Source organism: Melitaea cinxia, chromosome 10 (assembly GCF_905220565.1).
Source record: "Melitaea cinxia chromosome 10, ilMelCinx1.1, whole genome shotgun sequence".
NCBI lineage: Eukaryota > Metazoa > Arthropoda > Insecta > Lepidoptera > Nymphalidae > Melitaea > Melitaea cinxia.
The window spans coordinates 472598-493677 of NC_059403.1; the positions used below are offsets into that span (position 1 = coordinate 472598).

General features: G+C 34.1%; 1 protein-coding gene across 1 annotated transcript; it reads left to right on the forward strand.

Moving 5' to 3' along the window:
• Positions 1-867: 867 nt before the first annotated feature.
• On the forward strand, positions 868-19832 carry LOC123656840 (cytochrome P450 9e2-like). Its single transcript, XM_045592459.1, has 11 exons — positions 868-1016; positions 8763-8965; positions 9307-9470; positions 9559-9696; positions 9775-9977; positions 16859-16994; positions 17834-17932; positions 18324-18545; positions 18651-18751; positions 18840-19008; positions 19586-19832. The coding sequence occupies exons 2-11, from the start codon at positions 8763-8765 to the stop codon at positions 19750-19752; spliced, it is 1602 nt and encodes a 533-aa protein (XP_045448415.1). The 5' UTR covers positions 868-1016; the 3' UTR covers positions 19753-19832.
• Positions 19833-21080: the final 1248 nt, after the last annotated feature.

The following is a 21080-nucleotide window of genomic DNA, read 5'->3' on the forward strand; positions in this document are numbered from 1 at the left end:
AAATGGCGTTAACTTTATATGTGTTGCCCATTAGTCACAACGCTGGGAGGGCGGGCTGGTGACCGCAGGGCCAGACTTTGTCGCACCGAAAACGCTAATATGATTACGTAAATTATTCATTTTCTTAATTTTTTTTTTTTTTGTATTTAAATACCTAGTATTTTACCTATAAACGTTTTTTTTTCTTTGCACGCTGCTACGTTATCGTGACCGATATCGCAACACATAGCATTGAACCTCGTTCTTCACCTAAACGAACTCAAGATAACATTGACATCAGGTATAATAATCCACTACAATGAACGGAATAAGCCACGGCGTTTTGTCTCTTAAAAAAAAGTTAACTTTAATTCACATCAACAAGTAATATAATGAGAAGGCATATGCCTATTACAACGGATAACTCATAATTACTCATTGATCCTCGCTCGTCGCGTCGGTTTTCGAATAAACAAGAATCACCAAAAATTGGTACACCATTAGAAACTTAAAGACATACATATAAAAATACAGATAACAAATTGAGATCCTCGTTCCTTTTTTAAAATCAATTAAAATACACAATAACTTTAATATTACTCGTAGTAAAATATTACGTTAAAGATAAATTCTTTTTATCTGTTATAGTCCAATCACACGACGCAGTTTGTTGTTTTGCGGCCTTCGTCAATGTCAGATGAATTAACGAAGGACACATGAATAATCTTTGTAACCGACATAATAACAAAAGAATTTTAGTGCACTTTCATAAAGTATTATATTGTAATCTACTTCTAGATAAAGATCAATTGTATGAAAATAAAGTCGGGGAGTGAATGTCGTTCATCTATCTATATTTATATATGTTCACATCCTACTAAAGTCTGTCGCATCAAGCGCTCCGTTCTTTAACCACGTACCTATCTTGATTTAAACGAAATACCTAAATTATACGATTTTAATTATTGTTTTTATTAAATATTTATACATTTAAAATCAAGGTGATTTTGTAAAAGAGAAAAAGTAATACGAAAACGGTGAGTGATTTCATTAATAAATATTTTAATACTATTTATTTTGTCAAGGTGGAATTAATTTGAAGTGTCGCTTAAGTTGTAATTAAGTTTGTGTTTTTATGTTGATTGTGTGTTTGAGTTAGATTGCTGTGTGAATTTTAATATACAATGTATCGTGACGTTTTGTTAGAAGTTGTAAGTGTGACGAACAGTATTCTATAAGTTTATATAGGCACGGAGTTCAACTTCATTTTTAATAGTGTTTACGGTAACGAGTAATAAATCATACATCGATGATACATAAATAATTAATAAAATATATTGATAGTAGATTCTTGGGTGTATGATTTCATCATCAATCATCGATTGAAATTACTGATATAGTTTGATGCACAGATTAATAAACAAAAGGCAGATGGAGCGTGTGCAACAAAAAGTATGAAGCCACTTTTTATTCATGTGTGCGTGGCGACTAGAAATGGCACTGTAGGAACACGTGCATCTATGTGTGTATAATGATACCATAAAAAGAAAAAAACTCCCTGTATTTTTTAAAATGTCCTTTTACGACAATAGGTTCTAAAGTTTTATTTGAATACATGAATTTATAACTTAATAAATACTTTAATAATAATAATAATATTAATAAAGGTTTCGTCAAAAATAACGAAAGAAATAGGTAATATGTCAAGATTTATATAACTAGCGGTCCGTCCACACTTTGCTTCGGGTATTAATTTTGTTTTTGTTTAACAAGGTTTAAATGGACTTTACAATGTTTACAACTCTAGATAATAAAACTTTAGTGTTTTTCAGTAGTTTCATATTTATTTCATTAGACAAATTAAAAAAAAACACACATAAATTAAAATATTTGTTAATAATAATAATAATAATCATCATTATTTTATTCACACACACACACACACACATACTTCGATATACAGACAACTTAAAGACTAGACCAAAAGATTAGATGTATTACAAATAATTACATTGGAATTTTTTTTTATCAACCTACGACATTTTTCGGTAAAGCATAAGCCATCCTCTTTAAAATGTAATGAACACACAACGCAAAATTTTGAAGCCTGCCAATTATTGTCTTGCCTGCTTTGGCGAATAATAGAAACCCATTCCTCGCGTAGAACAACATCTGTCGGCAATCTGTAAAAATCATTAAATAATAAAACTTGACACTGATTACAATATGTATTCTTTAAATATATCTAGCATCTTCCATTAATTCCACTAATATTATAATCTGGCTATTGCCCACAACTTAAAAAATATACCATATATGTAAATAACTTCATCATTATCATATATATATAGGAACTAAATTGATAACCATATACATTTTTATTTAAGCTCCTGCATTAGATATTAATGACCGAATCACAGTAAATGGTAATAACAGATAAAAATACATCTAAATTCGGAATAACTATTTAGGCGTGTTATTACGTGTGGAAATCGAATACACGTCCGTACATTTAAAAGTCAGTCTCACTAACGCCTAGACCATCAGGTAGTTTCCCCAATTGAAGGGAAAAACATTTCGCCGAACACTGGCAACACAGTTGAATTAATGTCGAGGTTTTGTGTTCCGAGATAACCATATAATTTATTGAGTGAATAAATAATAAAATCAATTAAATAATTTATAATTACCTGTGAAATGAAATTCCATCCTCTTTTTTTATTTTTGGGAACAACTTTCACAATGTTTAATAACACAAGACGGCATTTTTTGACACCAAATAATGAATCACTCGAGACATTTAAACAATACGACGCTATCTTTAGCACTGCTGCGACTTTGTATTCGCTTTTGATTTTGTATTCGCTTTGGTGGCTTCACTCGCATGTTCGGTGCGCTCCATCTGCCTTTTGTTTATTAATCTGAGGTTTGATGAATAGAACAAGCGAGTTCATCCCACACAGACGCAGGTTCATGGCGCTGCAGTTTTTGTTTTTTTTTTTTCAATTTTCAACCCTGCTCGATAGCGTACTCGAAGTGACTTCATTTAATTTCCATTGAATTTCAAATGAATACATAATGTTGCTTCTAAACCTATATTACGGAACCCATAATCCGAATCTGCGCTAGATGTAACAAGATTTAAACCAGAACCAAACATGCAATATAAACATTAAAACTACTTAGGTAATTGACAATGGGTACTATTTTTCTTCGACCATTCCTGTCAAGTTTGTGTGGGTACGGAGCTTATTATTAACTGATTTTAATTAATTAATATTTTTTAAAGTTATAAAAAAAGGCTAGTGTTCTCAAGAATCTCAAGTACCTAAGCGTCAATAACAATGACAAACATCGAACATAATTATAAATAATTAATGTAAAAAAAAAAACTTCTCCTTGTACTAACAAATCAAAACAAAAACAACAAATAGGTATATGTACTTTAATGTGTAATTGACAGTGTTTTATCACAAAATTTTGATTTCAAGAACGTATCATGAACGTATCAAATTAAAATTAACCTTAATTTAAAGTAATAGAATTTATTTTCGTATAGCGTGAATCATTTGCTACAATGCATATCGCCGTATTCATTATTAAAAACCGTATTCACTATTAAAAACTGATTGTACGTAATTACATTCGCTTTAACATCATTTTTAGATTTTTTTTTTGTCAGTCTTTTTGAAATAGGATATCGAAAACTATTTACCGCACACCTCGTTCATTCAATGTTTGGTTTAATTTGGTTTCAATATTTCCAAGTTGGTGTCGTTATTGTCACGTAGAATGGATAATTATATTAAGCTTCGTTTGAAATAGACTATCCTAATCTAAAAATTTTTTTCAATTCGAACCATTACTTCATTGGTTTAAAGAAATCTCTTCCACATTTATTTATTTATTTATTTATTTATTTATTTATTAATACTTTATTGCACAATACATTATAGAATTGTACATAATTGTGTTTGCTCGCAAACGAAAAAAAAGACCGACTTTAATTACATGGACGAGTAATAACAACGTGGATCGACGAAAAAATAGTCAAGTAACTACGCGATATCAAAGATTACTCAAAAAGTAGTCATCAGATCTCAATAAAATTTGTATGTGACCACATGACAAACATCAGCTTTCGATTAAATTAAAAATTATTAAAATCAGTACACCCAGTAAAAAGTTATTGCGGATTTTTAAGAGTTTCCCTCGATTTCTCTGGGATCCCATCATCAGATCCTAGTTTCCTTATCATGGTACCAAACTAGGGATATCCCCTTTCCAACAAAAGAAGAATTATCAAAATCGGTACATCCAGTAGAAAGTTATGCGGTATAATACAACGTAGATCGACGAAAAAAGCGTCAAGTAAAAACGCATTATTAGATATAACTCGAAAACCTATTGTTAGATCTCAAATAAATTTAAATGGGACCACTTGACACACACCACCTTTCGATTAAAAAATTTATTGTCGAAATCGGTCCACACGGTCAAAAGTTCTGAGGTAACATACATAAAAAAAAAATACAGTCGAATTGAGAACCTCCTCCTTTTTTGGAAGTCGGTTGAAAATCAATGCGAGCGAAGCCGCGGGTAGAAGGTAGTTGTATAATAAAAAAAAATTTGAAAGCTTACACATGAATCTTATCATTCCTTGACATCAACTACTGTTCAGACAATCTTATCTAATAAGTAGCAGACCAGTCTCAGCTCGATATTTTTCACATTTATCTATATCATTACAGCCTATCACAGTCCACTGCTGGACATAGGCCTCCATAAGTTTACGCCAAAAATAGCGTGAACTCATGTGTTTTGCCCATAGTCACCACGCTGGGCAGGCGGGTTGGTGACCGCAGTGCTGGCTTTGTCGCACCGAAGACGCTGCTGCCCGTCTTTGGCCTGTGTATTTCAAAGCTAGCAGTTGGATGGTTATCCCGCCACCGGTCGGCTTTTTAAGTTCCAATGTGGTAGTGGAACTGTGTTATCCCTTAGTCGCCTCTTACGACACCCACGGGAAGAGAGGGGGTGGCTAAATTCTTTAGTACCGTAGCCACACAGTACAGTAGTAGTATTTATCTATATATACATATCAAATATATGGGTTAATATTATGCTGTATTTCACGCAAGTACTAAAACTCAGCTTATGTGTTATTTGCAAAAGTGTTCCTGCGGAGTCTTGCCGATTCTTTTCAGCAAATCTACATTCTGAATTTTTAGGGACTTTTGTCTACACAGACACGCCAGCCCCATCATACCCTAATTGTCACAATGTCTAAGAAATGGAGAAAGAATCATTGATGATGTAAGATCATATTAACTGACAAATTTGCTGCATCAGACAAAGGTTCTGTTAACGCAGATCCTTTTGCTACACTTATTAAAAATATAATCACTTAAAAAAATTTAAATTGTAAAATAACGATTCGATGGAGCTTTTAAGGCTATTTGAAAATTTATTTTGGATTTTGATGTTGTGTATGTCGGACAGACAAAGTTATTCCTACTATCCTCAAACATGTGGATTAATTTTATAGAACCTCTAACCTACAACCAGCTTACTTTTTCATAGTTTTCCGGTTTTTTTTTCCTTAATCATATGACCTACCAGTGTCATCTAACTCTCAATACTTTTATAGTATCCTATAGTATCGTAGTGTGGCGTAGTTCTGGCGTGATGCTTGACCTAACTACACACAGATACAGACACAAAATGCAAAAAAGTCCTAAATGTCTATTACAGTTTTCTACATTATTTTTTTTAAAATCAATTTCGATTTACAAAATAAAACATGTTAAAGGTTTATTAAAAGTAGTTACAGATAATATAAAATAAAACGATGTAATTCTACTAATATTATAAATGTTTTTGAGGATAAATGGATGCTCGTTACAATTTCTCGCAAATATTATTCTACTAATTGTAATAAAACTTGAAATCTGAAGATCTAGAATAACACATAGGGTGCTCTGTAAGCCAACAGTCCCACGACATCAAATTATACGAATAAAATCGCGAAGCAGTTAGTGGATAGTACAAAATAAACCATGATACATAAATCTACGTACTAGGCTGATGCGATATCTAAATTATAGCGTTTGTGTTCATCATCATTGGCCTTAGTCAGTCTATTGCAGACGATTTAAACAGTGTCAGACAGACTGTGTCGCCTAGGACACTCTTCAGGAAAACGCAGAGTTGCCTAAGCTCTGCGCCATCCTCTCGACCTCACTGGCTAGGCCCACAGGAACAACGAGTCGACAGGTGTGGAGCCAGTTCGACTGCAGGAATCTTTCGCATTTTAGAGCTATGCGACGAATGCTTGACGGAGACCCCATTCCGGGTTTCAAATCAAGTTTTCCTTCTCCAGGACCCTAATGATTTTGAGCCAGTTTTATCCCTCGGTCGCCTTTTAGGACCCCCACGGCAATAAAGGGGGTGGTGCTATTCTACTTGACCGACACCACACGGCATGTTTGTGTTAAACAGACGCAATAATCACGAACACGAAACAGGATTTTTTTAAAGATTGTGAAGAATCATTGATAAAGTTTTCATCGATAGCAAAATAATCTTTATAAGTAAGACATTTGTACTTGTGCTTGTCAGTAAGTGCTTGCAACGTGTTTATTGCGCATCTTCTAACTCCGAAATTACTAGACAGATTTGAATGAAATTTTACACACATATGTAACTTTGTCAAACTTTAAATATAGGCTATATATTATTTTGATATATTTAATTATTTTATTATTTTCACGACAAAATATTGAGGTACGAAGTTCGCAATTTCGGCGTTCATATTTATTTATATAGATCAGTATCCACTCATAAGATTCGAACGAGTGTACCAAATTATATAATTCGTTTTTTTTCTGTGTTCAGAATTGTCAGACAAGGTCCTAAAGCGACATAAAACATCCCAAAGCGACTTTCGACATTCTCCCGACTTGATTCTTGTTATCTTATCTATTCCCATGTTAACCATCGCAAATAAAAACCACAACAAACATCTGTATGGTCTGTAAAAAATTCGTCATGTGCAGGGAACTAAATCCGCGCCCGCTAGCTCATAAGCAACTCGCTGTGAGCACTGTACCAATGCATCATTGAAAATTTCGATTGTAGCACCTAATATGTGACAGTGATGGGCTGAAACGAAGTAATTGACCTTTGTAGTTACATGGGTCGTAGTTCTTGTCTGGAGGTTATTGCTACCTAATTTAACCATTTAATAACTCTATTTTCGACTTTGTAAACTATTTTAACTGCTGTGTGGCTACGGCACTAAAGAATATAGCCACCCCCTCTCTTCCCGTGGGTGTCATAAGAGGCGACTAAGGGATAACAAGGTTCCACAACCACCTTGGAACTTAAGAAGCCGACCGATGGCGGGATAACCATCCAACTGCTGGCTTTAAAATACACAGGCCGAAGACGGGCAGCAGCGTCTTCGGTGCGACAAAGCCAGTACTGCGGTGACCAACCCGCCTGCCCAGCGTGGTGACTATGGGCAAAACACATGAGTTCACGTTATTTGTGGCGTAAACTTGTGGAGGCCTATGTCCAGCAGTGGACTGTATAGGCTGTAATGATGAAACTATTTTAAAGTTTTTTTTTTCAAAATATTTAATAGTCATTTTTATAAAGTATAATAAAATTATTAAATTTATGAAGACTAAAAAGTTTAAATATTTATACGAAATAAGAACGAAGTAAAATGTTTATGTGCTAACGTTAGAATCAGCGAGGAAGAAAGACCAATGCAACACAGAGACAGATTTACCGTGGTCTACTGTCCTCGAGACGCACATTAACGCAAACTTCGGTAATAAATATAATTAAAGCCATAAACACACTGGTCTCTCATCTAAGACGAAAGAAGGAATAAGTCAGACAGAATGCTTATGCCATACGAATTTGTATGTCAGATATTGAATTACGTTTATCTTATCGAAATTGTAAAAGCATAGATGACACGTCGAAGGTACGAAGTTGGAAACAGTCGAAAATCAACACACGAAGATCAAGTTCAGTGGCGTGCCAATGGAGAGGCCTATGTCAAGCGGTAGACGAAAATGGGTTGATGATAATGACAATGGTGGAAAATATATAAATATATTAAGACTTAATGAAATAATTTTGAAACTATTACTTTTATTTATTTATTTATTTAAGGATAACCAACAATAGATACATTAATAATAGTATGTTACACATGAGCTTACAATAGGATAAATAAATAAATAAATAAATATCTACACAATACACACACGTCGTCTGTTCTTACTTTAGTAAGCAACTCAATGCTTGTGTTATAGTTAACAGCCGACTGGTATATAGCTACATTTTTTTTCGATAAACATACTTATAAATAATACATATATAAATATACATATATATAAATATTTATATTACACCCAGACTCGGGGTCCTGATAGCGATCGTTACTCATAGTAGGAAATATATCCGCCAACCCGCATTGGAGCAGCGTGGTGGATTAAGCTCTGATCCTTCTTCTACATGGGGAAAGAGGCCTATGCCCAACAGTGGGATATTACAGGCTGAAGCGCCAGACTCGGGGTGGGAATCGAACCCACAACCCTCGGAGCAGAAAGCAGGGTTACTACAAACTGCGCCAACGGGCTAGTCAGAATCAGATGTCAATGTTCTTTTAATTACATGTTATCACAACATGCATTATCACGTCAAGTAATATAAAAAATTAGTTAATGAGTTTTGTCAATAAGCAATCTGGTAATCTCTCTCGACAGATGATTATTTTGCTGATATGGACCGCAGTGTTCATAGCAGTGGTAGCGCTATACTTCCGCCAGGTCTACTCCAGATTCAGCAAATATGGGGTGAAACATATGAAAGTGGTACCATTCTTCGGTAATATGCACCGGATTATTTTGCGCATGGATAACTTTAGTGAAGATCTTGATAGAATCTACAATACGTTCAGTGAAGAAAGGTTTGTGTTTAGTAATATTAACATGGCTTATAACATCGATATCGAGGATAAAATATCGCGTTGTGTTTGGACAATTTAATTGTATCACACAACCCTTTGTGCATCTTTATGTCATTCACATAATTTCTGTGTTTTAAAATGTTTTTATTAGATAGTTTTAATTGTTTATTTCTTGCGAAGAAATCAGAGTGCTGAAATTTGTAAATAAAATTATATTTCATAATTACAATAAATAGATAAAATGATAGTCACACATTTAGAAGATACTTTATTCAAGAATTGCGTTCTTATTTTAATATTATATAATTATTATAATTATTATTATGATATATTTTTTTAAGATTTGTCGGAAGATACGAATTTATGAAACCCATTGTGTTGATACGAGATCTTGAACTTGTGAAAAAGGTAACCGTCAAAGATTTTGAACATTTCCTAGACCATCGAGGATTTACTGATGAAACAGTCGAACCATTGTTCGCGAGAAATTTATTTTCTCTGAAAGGTATTTTTATCATAACAGATCTGAGCTATAATTCTTAAAACTAATACATTACTATACTTACTTTACATAAATTATCCACAATATCCAGGTCAGGAATGGAAAGACATGCGTTCGACTTTGAGTCCAGCTTTTACAAGTTCGAAGATTAAGCTGATGGTGCCGTTTATGGAAGAAGTGGGCAAACAGATGATACGAGCTTTGGAGAAGAAGATAAAAGACTCTGACAGTAAGTTGAAAAATAGTCAAGAAAACAATAGATATAGTAACGTACTAATAGCAGTAACTTTAATTTTATCAATTTCAGCTGGTGCTATCGAAGTAGATTGCAAAGACTTAACAACACGTTATTCTAACGATGTGATCGCCTCTTGTGCATTTGGCCTAAAAGTTGACTCCTATACCGAAGAGGAAAATAAATTCTATGAAATGGGAAAGAAAGCCTCCACTTTTAAGTTTAAACAAATGCTGTTATTCTTTGCTCTCTCTACATTTCCTGCTCTTGTCAAGGTAAGCAATTTACTTTATTCCCATATTTACTGAAGTTTACCTATTTGTTAATCTTTTCGATCCCATTTCCTTTTTGTTAGGGTACAGCAGGAAATTTTTTGCTTCAAAATATGGAGCAGCCCGACTGGGCTACTACCTCGACCTTACAGAAGATCACAAATAAATAATACTGTTTTTAAGCAGTGTTGTGTTCTTTTTGGTGAGTAAGGTGACCAGAACTCCAAGGGAGAATTCGGGATAGGGTCGGCAACACGTTTGTGATGTTTCTGGTGTTGCAGCCATCTATAACCTACGGTAATCGCTTACCATCAGGTGAGCCGTACGCTTGTTTACAGACCTAGATGCATAAAAAAAGAACCCGTTTTACTTGTATTGATAAAACGTATTCTCATTTATCAGTTCATTTATTATTATGATTATTAACAAGCGGTAAAACAAGTCCTTAGAGTTATGATCTCGGTAATATAAATATATCAATATAATTAAGTGAGAACTTTTCTATTTTACAATTTTAACTAGACGTTTGACTACCGTTTTACTGCTATCGATTGTCCTTTGAGTAATCTCTAATTTATTAAACATTTTGGATTCAAGACTTTCAATAGTACTAAAACAATATTGATTATTTAATTATTAAAAATCATTTGTCTTAACTTTTTTTTCAAAGTTATTTTTTCTGTCCAGTATTCTCTATTAAAGGAAATATTAGTGAAATCATCTTTTCTATTTCGGCACCATTAAAAGCTATTAGCAAATATATTGAAGAAGTCATAGTTATCTCAATTCCCATGAGTGACATTTCATACATCTAAGACACAGTGCAGGCTTCTTGCTAAAGAAGCTTCACTTCTATCATCACTACATAGTATAAAACAAAGTCGCTTCCCGCTGTCTGTATGCTTAAATCTTTAAAACCACGAAACGGATTTTGATGCGGTTTTCTTTAGTGAATAGAGTGAGAGAATAGTCCAGAGGAATGTTTGTATGTATAATACATGCATAATATAGTGAACAGGTTTCTAATGTGATGTCGTAAATAAACACATTTTATTTTATATTTAGTATCAGCAATGCACCCGTACGAAGCCGAGGCGGTATGCTTGTATGATGTAAACAAAACAGTCGCATTTCAACGAGGCCTCAAGGCCTCCAAGAGTTATAATGCGCAATTGCTCGTAATCTTCTGGACATAGAGGACACAGTCAGCTGCTCAGTTTGTTAAGTTGGCAATTAAATTAATCAATTCTTATTTTGTACAGTCATCATCACGACAAGCAACAACACGTTTTTGCATAAAATGCTTCATGAGCACACGCTACGCTACAGCCTGTAATATCCCGCTGCTGGGCATAGGGCTTCTTTCCCCATGTAGGAGAAGGATCAGAGCTTAATTCACCTTGCTGTTCCAATGCGGGTTGGCGGATATATTCCCTACTATGAGTAACGATCGCTGTCAGGCGTACATGATAACAACCGGGGCCGACGGCTTAACGTACCTTCTTCTTTCTTTTTTTAATATATATAAATGATCTGCCATTTTATCTTAAATATATTTGTGATATAGTGCTATTTGCAGATGACACTTCTCTAATATTTAAAGTTGATAGGAAAAAAGTAAATTATGATGACGTGAACGCTTCTTTGTCGCGAATTCAAGATTGGTTTAAAATAAACAACTTGGTTTTGAACGCCAAAAAAACCAAGTGCGTTGTGATTCGTTACCTAATGTTAAGCTTATTACTCGGTGCAGAATTACATAGTTGATAAAGATGTGTGGACTTAGTGACGCTGTATTTCATACAACATGTTTCTAATTTTGTACTAAAACACAGTTTATATATTATTTTCAAAAGAGTAACTGCGGAGTTTCTTGCCGATTCTTCTCTGCTGAATCTACATTCCGAATCGCTGGTAGCTTCACTTTTACAAAAATAATAATTTATTTTTAAAGTTTCACGTTATTTTTGGCGTAAACTTGTGGAGGCCTATGTCCAGTAGTGGACTGTAAAGGCTGTAATGATGATAAAAAGTTATAGACTAAACTGAAAACCAACTAGAAAAAAGGTCAGGCTCAACCAGATCATGTATCTGGACCGGATCAGGATAGAATGAGGCACGCCAGATCTGGCAAGCTCTATCAGGACCAGGCCTGGTCCAGACAAGGATAGCCTGATGTAAAATATAATCAAGTATGGTAAGGCGTACTGGATCAGGCAGGACCCGGTCCGGTCCAGATAAGGACAGCCTGATGTAAAATATAATCAAGTATGGTAAGGCATACTGGATCAGGACCCGGTCCGGTCCAGATAAGGACAGCCTGATGTAAAATATAATCAAGTATGGTAAGGCATACTGGATCAGGACCCGGTCCGGTCCAGATCAGGATAGCCTGATGTAAAATATAATCAAGTATGGTAAGGCATACTGGATCAGGACCCGGTCCGGTCCAGATCAGGATAGCCTGATGTAAAATATAATCAAGTATGGTAAGGCATACTGGATCAGGACCCGGTCCGGTCCAGATCAGGACAGCCTGATGTAAAATATAATCAAGTATGGTAAGGCATACTGGATCAGGACCCGGTCCGGTCCAGATCAGGATAGCCTGATGTAAAATATAATCAAGTATGGTAAGGCTTACTAGTAGTTAATTAGTAGTTAATTATTAGAAGTTAACAAATAAAATTTAATTAATAATAATAATTAATTAATAACATAAAAATAAATAAAAATAATTAATATTTAAAGTAAAAACATAAATAAATAATACAATGGAAAAAATAAACGGAAACAAATATCATAATAATTATGTTAAGTAACATATTTACAATATCAATTCGCTTTTTTTTCTGTTAAACGATTTTTCAAGAATATACATTCGTGTTTTTAAAAGGACCGAACCGAACCGGCAGATCAGGATGATATGAGATTTCCTGATCGGGTCCAGATCAGGAAATCTCATCTCATCCTGATCAGGTCCAGACAAATCATCTGCGTTACATGCCTTATCTAGTCCTGATCAGGCATGCCTGGTCCGGTCCTTCTAAGGAAGACGAAAAAATTTATACCCGGGAAATTCTAAATAATTCAGTAGTATATTTTTTTTCTACCAAATACGTCCACAAGCAAGGCAGTTATTATATTATCTATAAATAAATATTTTAAAGTAAATTGTATTATTTTACATAACTATATAACGCAACAATGATGAAATAAAGTTATTCTAAAATAATTACGTTGTATCATGATTCATCAACTGTATCAGTATCTAGTAAATGATATCTTATCGAAGGTAATTTGATATAATATTTATAAACAAACACTCACAGCGTTGACTACACGAGTCTAAACTTATAGTATATAAACACCCGAAACTTTAGGTACATATATCTAGAGGCGGCTTATGACATTTTTGATAGAGGTTCACAAAAAATAAACAAAAAACTAGAGCTCACCATTTATTTTCATCACAGCCGGCACTAGCTACAACGATCAGACACGGAAAACAAATAATTGCTTTCTTCTTATCCACATAACCAAGGTGTTTTGAAATATTGCTCAGACTTAAAAACACGAATAAAAGATTTAGTTTGCGTACTACATTTTTGAGTAAGTGCGATTTGGGGACGTGGTGGCCCCTTAGCTTTCAGTTCGAGGCGCATTTCGAGAGTTTTTCACACTGTTTGGCAAGTATAGCAAAGGATATACTCTATTGTTTCATTTTTAACAATAAATGTCCCGTACAAACTATTTTTAACCGACTTTCAAAAAAGGAGGAGGTTCTCAATTCGAATGTATATTTTTTTTATGTATGTTACCTCAGAACTTTTGACCGGGTCTACCGATTTCAACAATTTTTTTTTAATCGAAAGGTGGTGTGTGTCAGTTGGTCCCATTTTAATTTATTAACCGACTTCAAAAAAAAGGAGGAGGTTACTCAATTCGACCGTATATATATTTTTTTTTTTATGTATGTTCGGAGATAACTTCTTCGTTTATGAACCGATTTTGATAATTCTTTTTTTGTTGGAAAGGAGATATTCATAGTTTGGTACCATGATAAGAAAACCAGGATCTGATGATGGGATCCCAGAGAAATCGAGGGAAACTTTCAAAAATCGTAAGGGTGACTAGTAAATTTAAGCATGTTTTCATTAAGTACTATAAAGCACTACTATTTAATAAAGGTCTGGAGTCGATCTGATGATGGAGAAGAAAGATAGTCGAGGGAACTCTTCAACAATTTATAGCAATTACCTGCTTTTTGAACTTAGTTCATTTTTATTGATGATAACTTTGCACCTGTATGAGTTATAAGTGCCATTTTAGTCTGATGATGGAGACAAAAGTTAGTCGAGGGAACTCTTTCACGATTTATAGCAATTACCTGCTGTTTGAACTTAATTCGTTTCTGTTGATGAGAACTTTGCACCTATATGAGTTACAAGTGCCATTACAGTCTGATGATGGAGACGAAAGATAGTCGAGGGAACTCTTCAACGACTTACAGCAATTACCTGCTGTTTGAACTTAATTCATTTCTATTGATGAGAACTTTGCATATATATGAGTTATAAGTGCCATTACAGTCTGATGATGGAGACGAAAGATAGTCGAGGGAACTCTTTAACGATTTATAGCAATTACCTGCTGTGTGATCATCTGTGTCGCAGGACCAGGTTTGATGATGGAGCCCATAAACACTCGAGGGAATTTCTCAACAATTTACAGCAGTTACCTTTTGCTGTTTGACGACCGCTTTGATATAATGGTGCATGTGCCGTATCGGCGGCGCCTAAACACCGACGGTCGCGGGTTCTATTCCCGCTCGGAGTGGATATTTATGTTTATACAAATATTTATTTTCGGTCTAGTTGTTAATCCTTGTGGTTCTCCCAACCTAGCCTCGGAGAACACGCTAGGCTGTCAGTCCCGGTTGTTATTACGTACACCTGATAGCGAACTTTACTCATAGTATGTCGACGCGTTAGCGCAGCGGTCACAGCACCGGCTGTTGCGCTGGCGTTAGTGGGTGCAATCCCCGCGCAAGACAGACATTTGTATTGGCCATATAGATATTTGTCATGATCTGGGTGTTTGTGCTTGTGTATTGTGTATGTTTCCGAACCCCCGACATAAGAGAAAAAGCATCCTTGTTAGGTCTAACCATCACTAAAAATTGTAAAATAAAATAATTTTTAACAAAAAAAAACCGACTTCAAAAAGGAAACTAAAAATTGAAAAATAAATTTACTTAGTACAAAGTAATTCGTATTTTGATTTAGTTAATCAGAAATGATTAAATAAATATTTTATAATTTTGAAGTTGGTGCCAAGTAAATACTACAACAACCTGGCTACAATAACAAATACAAACAACACACACACACACACACACACAAGAAACAAGTAAAAAAATATTATTAGATATGTCAAAACAATAACAGAATAATAACAGTATTCAACCTAATAGTCAATGAAACAAATTATGAAAGAAAACTGAATACAACTTACGACTTGATACTAGAGTAGTTATTGTTTTACTTGGCACCGACTTCAAAATTATAAAATATTTATTTAATCATTTCTGATTAACTAAATCAAAATACGAATTACTTTGTACTAAGTAAATTTATTTTTCACTTTTTAGTTTCCTTTTTGAAGTCGGTTTTTTTTTGTTAAAAATTATTTTTTTGAGATCTAACAACTACTTTTCGAGCTATATCTAATAATGCGTTTTTACTTGACGCTTTTTTCGTCGACCTACGTTGTATTATACCGCATAACTTTCTACTGAATGTACCGATTTTGATAATTCTTTTTTTGTTGGAAAGGAAATATCCCTAGTTTAGTACCATGATAAGGAAACCAGGATCTGATGATGGGATCCTAGAGAAATCGAAGGAAACTCTTGAAAATCCGCAATAACATTTTACTGGGTGTACCGATTTTAATAATTTTTAATTTAATCGAAAGCTGATGTTTGTCATGTGGTCACATATAAATTTTATTGAGATCTGATAACTACTTTTTGAGTAATCTTTGATAACGCGTAGTTACTTGACTATTTTTTCGTCGATCCAAGTTGTATTACTTGTCGATGTAATTGAAGTCGGTTTTTTTTTCGTTTGCGAGCAAACACAATTATTTATACTTATTTAAAAGAAAAACTGCGAAATAACTAACGAAGCCGAAGAACAAGAATATAAGAACGGCAATAGCGCATATTCCACCAGCCAAACCAGCGGTTTGGCAACGTTGCGCGTGATCGATGTTCCCAATTAGGCTAATTTCTCATACGAAATCTTTTGTTTCATGCGTCAGCCTGTCTGGATGTTTCTCTTTCGCACTCATTGAAAACAGTGCTAGGAATCGTACTAAACTTATAAAGGATAGTATGTATTAGAAAGAAATATAGATTAGTTACATAATTTTTGTGGGAGTGCACTGCACCAGCGCTCTTTAGGATGAGCCGTCTCTGCATATATCCACGTAGTAATGTATCGTTTAGTAACAATATTTAAATAAAATCTAATAACTAAAGCTTGACATGTTGGCTCAGTGGTTACAGCAAGACGATAGATTATTTATATATGAAAATAAACTGTACATCTGTAAAATTTATACCATTTCCCCTACCTGAAGAAATCGCTCATTAGCAATAAGGCCTTTTGTACATACGTGTATTTTATTTTTAATTGTTCTTTTCACATTCACGAAAGTGGCTCGGATTATATAAAATTTCCAATGTAATGATGTTGGGGTTCACGGGGACATCTATGTTTTATATCTGGGTAAATTCGATTTCTCTATTTTCGCTTAGGACTTTGCAAATATTATATATCGAATAACAGAAACACTACACCAAACATATATTTCAGAGATTGAAATTAACATTATTTTCAAACCAAACGAAAGACTTCTTTGTGGAATTAGTGATGAGTACGATGAAGGACAGGGAAGCGCGTCACATCATCAGACCCGATATGATACATTTGCTAATGGAAGCTAAGAAAGGTGAGACTTTTTTTTAAATATCTGTACCAAATACGACAAAATGGCAAACACCACCTCTATGGAGTCACAGTTGCAGGACTAATAAGTCACATCCAGCCTTCAGCAAGTATTTGTAATAACAAATATCCGATTCAGAATGTAAAATCGTATGGTAATAATATCACTTGTCTAAAACGTCTTTAATTAAACAGTAACAACTACAAATGTCTATCAGGAACAACAACAAAAATTAATTACCAAAAATTAGTTCTGAATGAAACGGCCGTCAAAATAGATTTAGGCAAAGTCTTGTTTGTTCTAATTAAGACTTTTATCGACGCATCAACCAATAAAAATTTTATAACCGACAATTGACCAATTTAATTGAAATGGTAGCCTTCTAAAATAACCTTTTGTTAAAATACTTAGTTGGTTGACAATTGAATCTATACAAATAAATAAAATTGGAGTGTCTGTTAGTAATATTAAAATAACCGCTTTTTACTATATTCATATGTATGTATAAAAGGTACATATACCAAAATAACATTTTTTATAATTTTAGTCTGTCTGTGTGTCTGTCTGTTTGTTCCGGCTAATCTCTGATTCGGCTGGACCGATTTTGACGGGACTTTCACTGGCAGGTAGCTGGTGTGGTAAGGAGTAACTTAGACTACTTTAATTTTAGATTGTTTTTATTATATAACTCTGCGAACTGAACAATAACTATTTGTTGAATTACATGCAGACGAAGTCGCGGGCACAGCTAATATAAAATAAATGTGAATATTGCTCTATGCGAGGAACTTTAAGCGTTTGAATTGAGTTCTACTAAAATAACCTAACTGCAAATTCTACAGGACAATTGGTACACGATGATAAGAATGTGAATGAAGATCAAGACACCGGTTTTTCAACTGTCGAAGAATCGTCTATTGGAAAGAAAAGTACTGATAGAGGTTTGCAGTTTTAATTTACGTTTGCTTTCATCATCTTGTATTCTTCACAACTGTACAAGATAGAATTATTATGACATATAGAAGAATTATTAAAATACCAGCCAAATTGAAAAAAAAAATATATACGAAATTCCCTTGATTTCTTATTCTGTAAGAACTTTCTACAAAGCATTAAAAATATTTTAAAAAATTAGACGAAACAATCTTTTGTTCTCGAATTTTATCGTTTATAGCGATACATTTGGCGACTCATTTTTATTTATACTCGTACAGATAAAATATTTGTGAGATCAGGGTTTATCGGTAGCAAAGAAAAAATTAATAAATCTTATTTTAAATGTCAGCATACTGTTTTTAATAAGTTAAATTAACACATCTTTTTTATTGTTAGTTTGGTCAGATATTGACCTTATCGCCCAAGCGGTATTATTCTTCATCGCTGGCTTCGACACGATTTCAACTGCAATGTCCTTTGCACTACATGAACTGGCTCTTCACCCTGAGGTTCAGGAACGCCTCGTGGAAGAGATCAGGGAGCAGGATGCCAAAAATGGTGGAAAATTGAACTTGACTTCGATTCAAAACATGAATTACTTAGACATGGTGACGTCAGGTAAAGCTGAACTTTTAGAAGCGTATTACTCTTAAAATTTATATTATTTGGCTTAGGTAAATAGTATCAAAAACGAACTTCTCAACTTTTACAACTGAATTGCAGAAGTGCTACGCTTATGGCCACCTGCTTTAGCATTAGACAGGATTTGCGTAAAGGACTACAATTTGGGAAAACCCAATAGCAAAGCCACAGAAGACTACATTGTAAGAACTGTTCTATTAACCTTTATTATTTTAAATTTCGTTGTTCCAAATTTTTCCTACATTTTTTTGGAATATTTATTTTGTGCAGATAAGGAAAGGTGAACTTTTATCGGTACCGGCGTGGGCTTTTCACCGCGATCCAGAATTATTTCCTGATCCCACGAAGTTTGATCCTGAACGTTTCTCTGACGAAAACAAACACAGAATCAACTCCATGGCATACATGCCTTTCGGTCTTGGTCCTAGAAACTGTATCGGTAAGTCGGTTAACTATGACCACGAAACAATACTTAGGATACCTGAAATGCAAAATGTATTCCTTTTTTTTCAAAATGTATTCATTACTCAGATAACATTAACAATACACAAACAATAAATGTACTTATAAAGCACTAAAAATGATCTCATCACACTTAAAAGAAATAATAATACGTGTGCAGCATATGGCAGATTGAATCTATCCAAAACTTTTTTATTCGTATAGTACTAGAATAGCAAACAAGTGTAAGACCCACATGGTAGTAAGGGTTTACGATAGCCTATTGGTACCAGCAACGCAAGAAGCAACGCAACCGCGTAGCTGATCCTACACCAGACCCTACCCAGGAGCTCTGGCCACCATACTCCCCACATGAATACACCAACTTGATGTCAATATTATTTATCTGACCTTAATATTATACCATAAGGTCGGGGTACTTCCCTACACTGGCTGCTCTATTTCTTTTTAGGATATTTCCTGCTGTGCAAATTTATAAATCTATAAATGTAAAACTAAAAAATATTTATTAGCTGATTTTTTATGTTACAGTTAGCTATTTTAATCTGTTGCAGGATCTAGATTCGCCTTGTGCGAGCTGAAAGTTCTGCTGTACCAGATTCTCCTGCACTTAGAAATATCTCCATCAAAGAAAACTTGTATACCCTCAAAACTTTCGACTGAGTCATTCAATCCCCGCCTCGAGGGCGGCCACTGGTTGCAGTTTAAGTTACGCAATTGAAAAATTACCTTTGATATGTAAATTTTAAGATATAATTACTAAAAAATACGTAATCACAATATAAGAAATCGTAATCACAATATATATTATTACTAGATGACCCGGCAAACGTTGTTTTGCCAATATACTATCTACTATAAGTGTGCGGGGATTTACATAATAGAAAATAGGGGTTGATCGTAGAGAGGTGGAAAATTAAGAGTAATATAAAAAAGAATATTCTAACTCATGACAAAATAAAAATAAAAATCTTGCCAAATCTATTAAAGTTTAAAATTAACAAATAAAACAAAGGGGTTGATCGTAGAGGATTAATTAGGGTAGGAGGAAATTTAGGGTTGTATGTATTTTTTAATGTTGCATCATAAAAAAATAAAATAGATAATTTATGTAAAAATTAAAAAAAAAAAAATTGGGCTGGACTTTCCTTAACATTTAAGGTGATGAAAAATAGATGTTGTTCGGTTCTCAGACCTACCCAATATGCACACAAAATTTCATGAGATTCGGTAAAGCCGTTTCGGAGGAGTTTAACTACAAACACCGCGACAGGAGAATTTTATACATTATATCTCTGATGTTGTAGCCTTAAAATTAGAATTACTTTAGAACTTAACAACTATTTTTATACTTCGACCAAAAGTTGATTTTTTGTTTGTCTTGTAATTTGTTAAAAATTCGATTAATTCGTTCGTTCGTATGCAATAAATAAAAAAGTGCGTGCGTAGAAAGTAGACGTGTCAGAAGTGAAACTTCTTTGTCAAACTAATTTTTAAGTCCCGTTTATATTGATACAAATCCCAAGCTTTAGATTTCCGTTCCAGCGCCATCGACAAAAACGTTGTCATTTCATCAAAACGTTGCCGTTTCATCAAAACGTTGCCGTTTCATCAAAACGTCGCCGTTTCATCAAAACGTCGCCGTTTCATCAAAACGTCGCCGTTTCATCAAAACGTCGCCGTTTCATCAAAACGTCGCCGTTTCATCAAAACGTCGCCGTTTCATCAAAACGTCGCCGTTTCATCAAAACGTCGCCGTTTCATCAAAACGTTGCCGTTTCATCAAAACGTTGCCGTTTCATCCGTAAAACTTTACCCTCATGCTCCTAAAGAAGTATCACTTCAAAAAAAGTCTAAGTCATTGCATATTCGAGACAGTTTATTGACCATTTGTCATAAAAATCATTTTCAGGTGTTATATTTATACATTTATAGTTTTGTTAACAAACATTTTGGTGGAAAAAATTTCTATTTCTATACATTAGCAATAAAATAGTCATATTTATAAGTTAACACTATATATAACGCTATATACCTTTACTATATACC

Bases quoted from the DNA above. Each gene is read 5' to 3' on its own strand.
- LOC123656840 (XM_045592459.1), top strand. From the start codon at position 8,763: ATGATTATTTTGCTGATATGGACCGCAGTGTTCATAGCAGTGGTAGCG. The intron at 9,978-16,858 runs GTAAGCAATTTA...CATATATTTCAG, and splicing joins CATTTCCTGCTCTTGTCAAG to AGATTGAAATTAACATTATT. The intron at 17,933-18,323 runs GTTTGCAGTTTT...TTTTATTGTTAG, and splicing joins AAAGAAAAGTACTGATAGAG to TTTGGTCAGATATTGACCTT.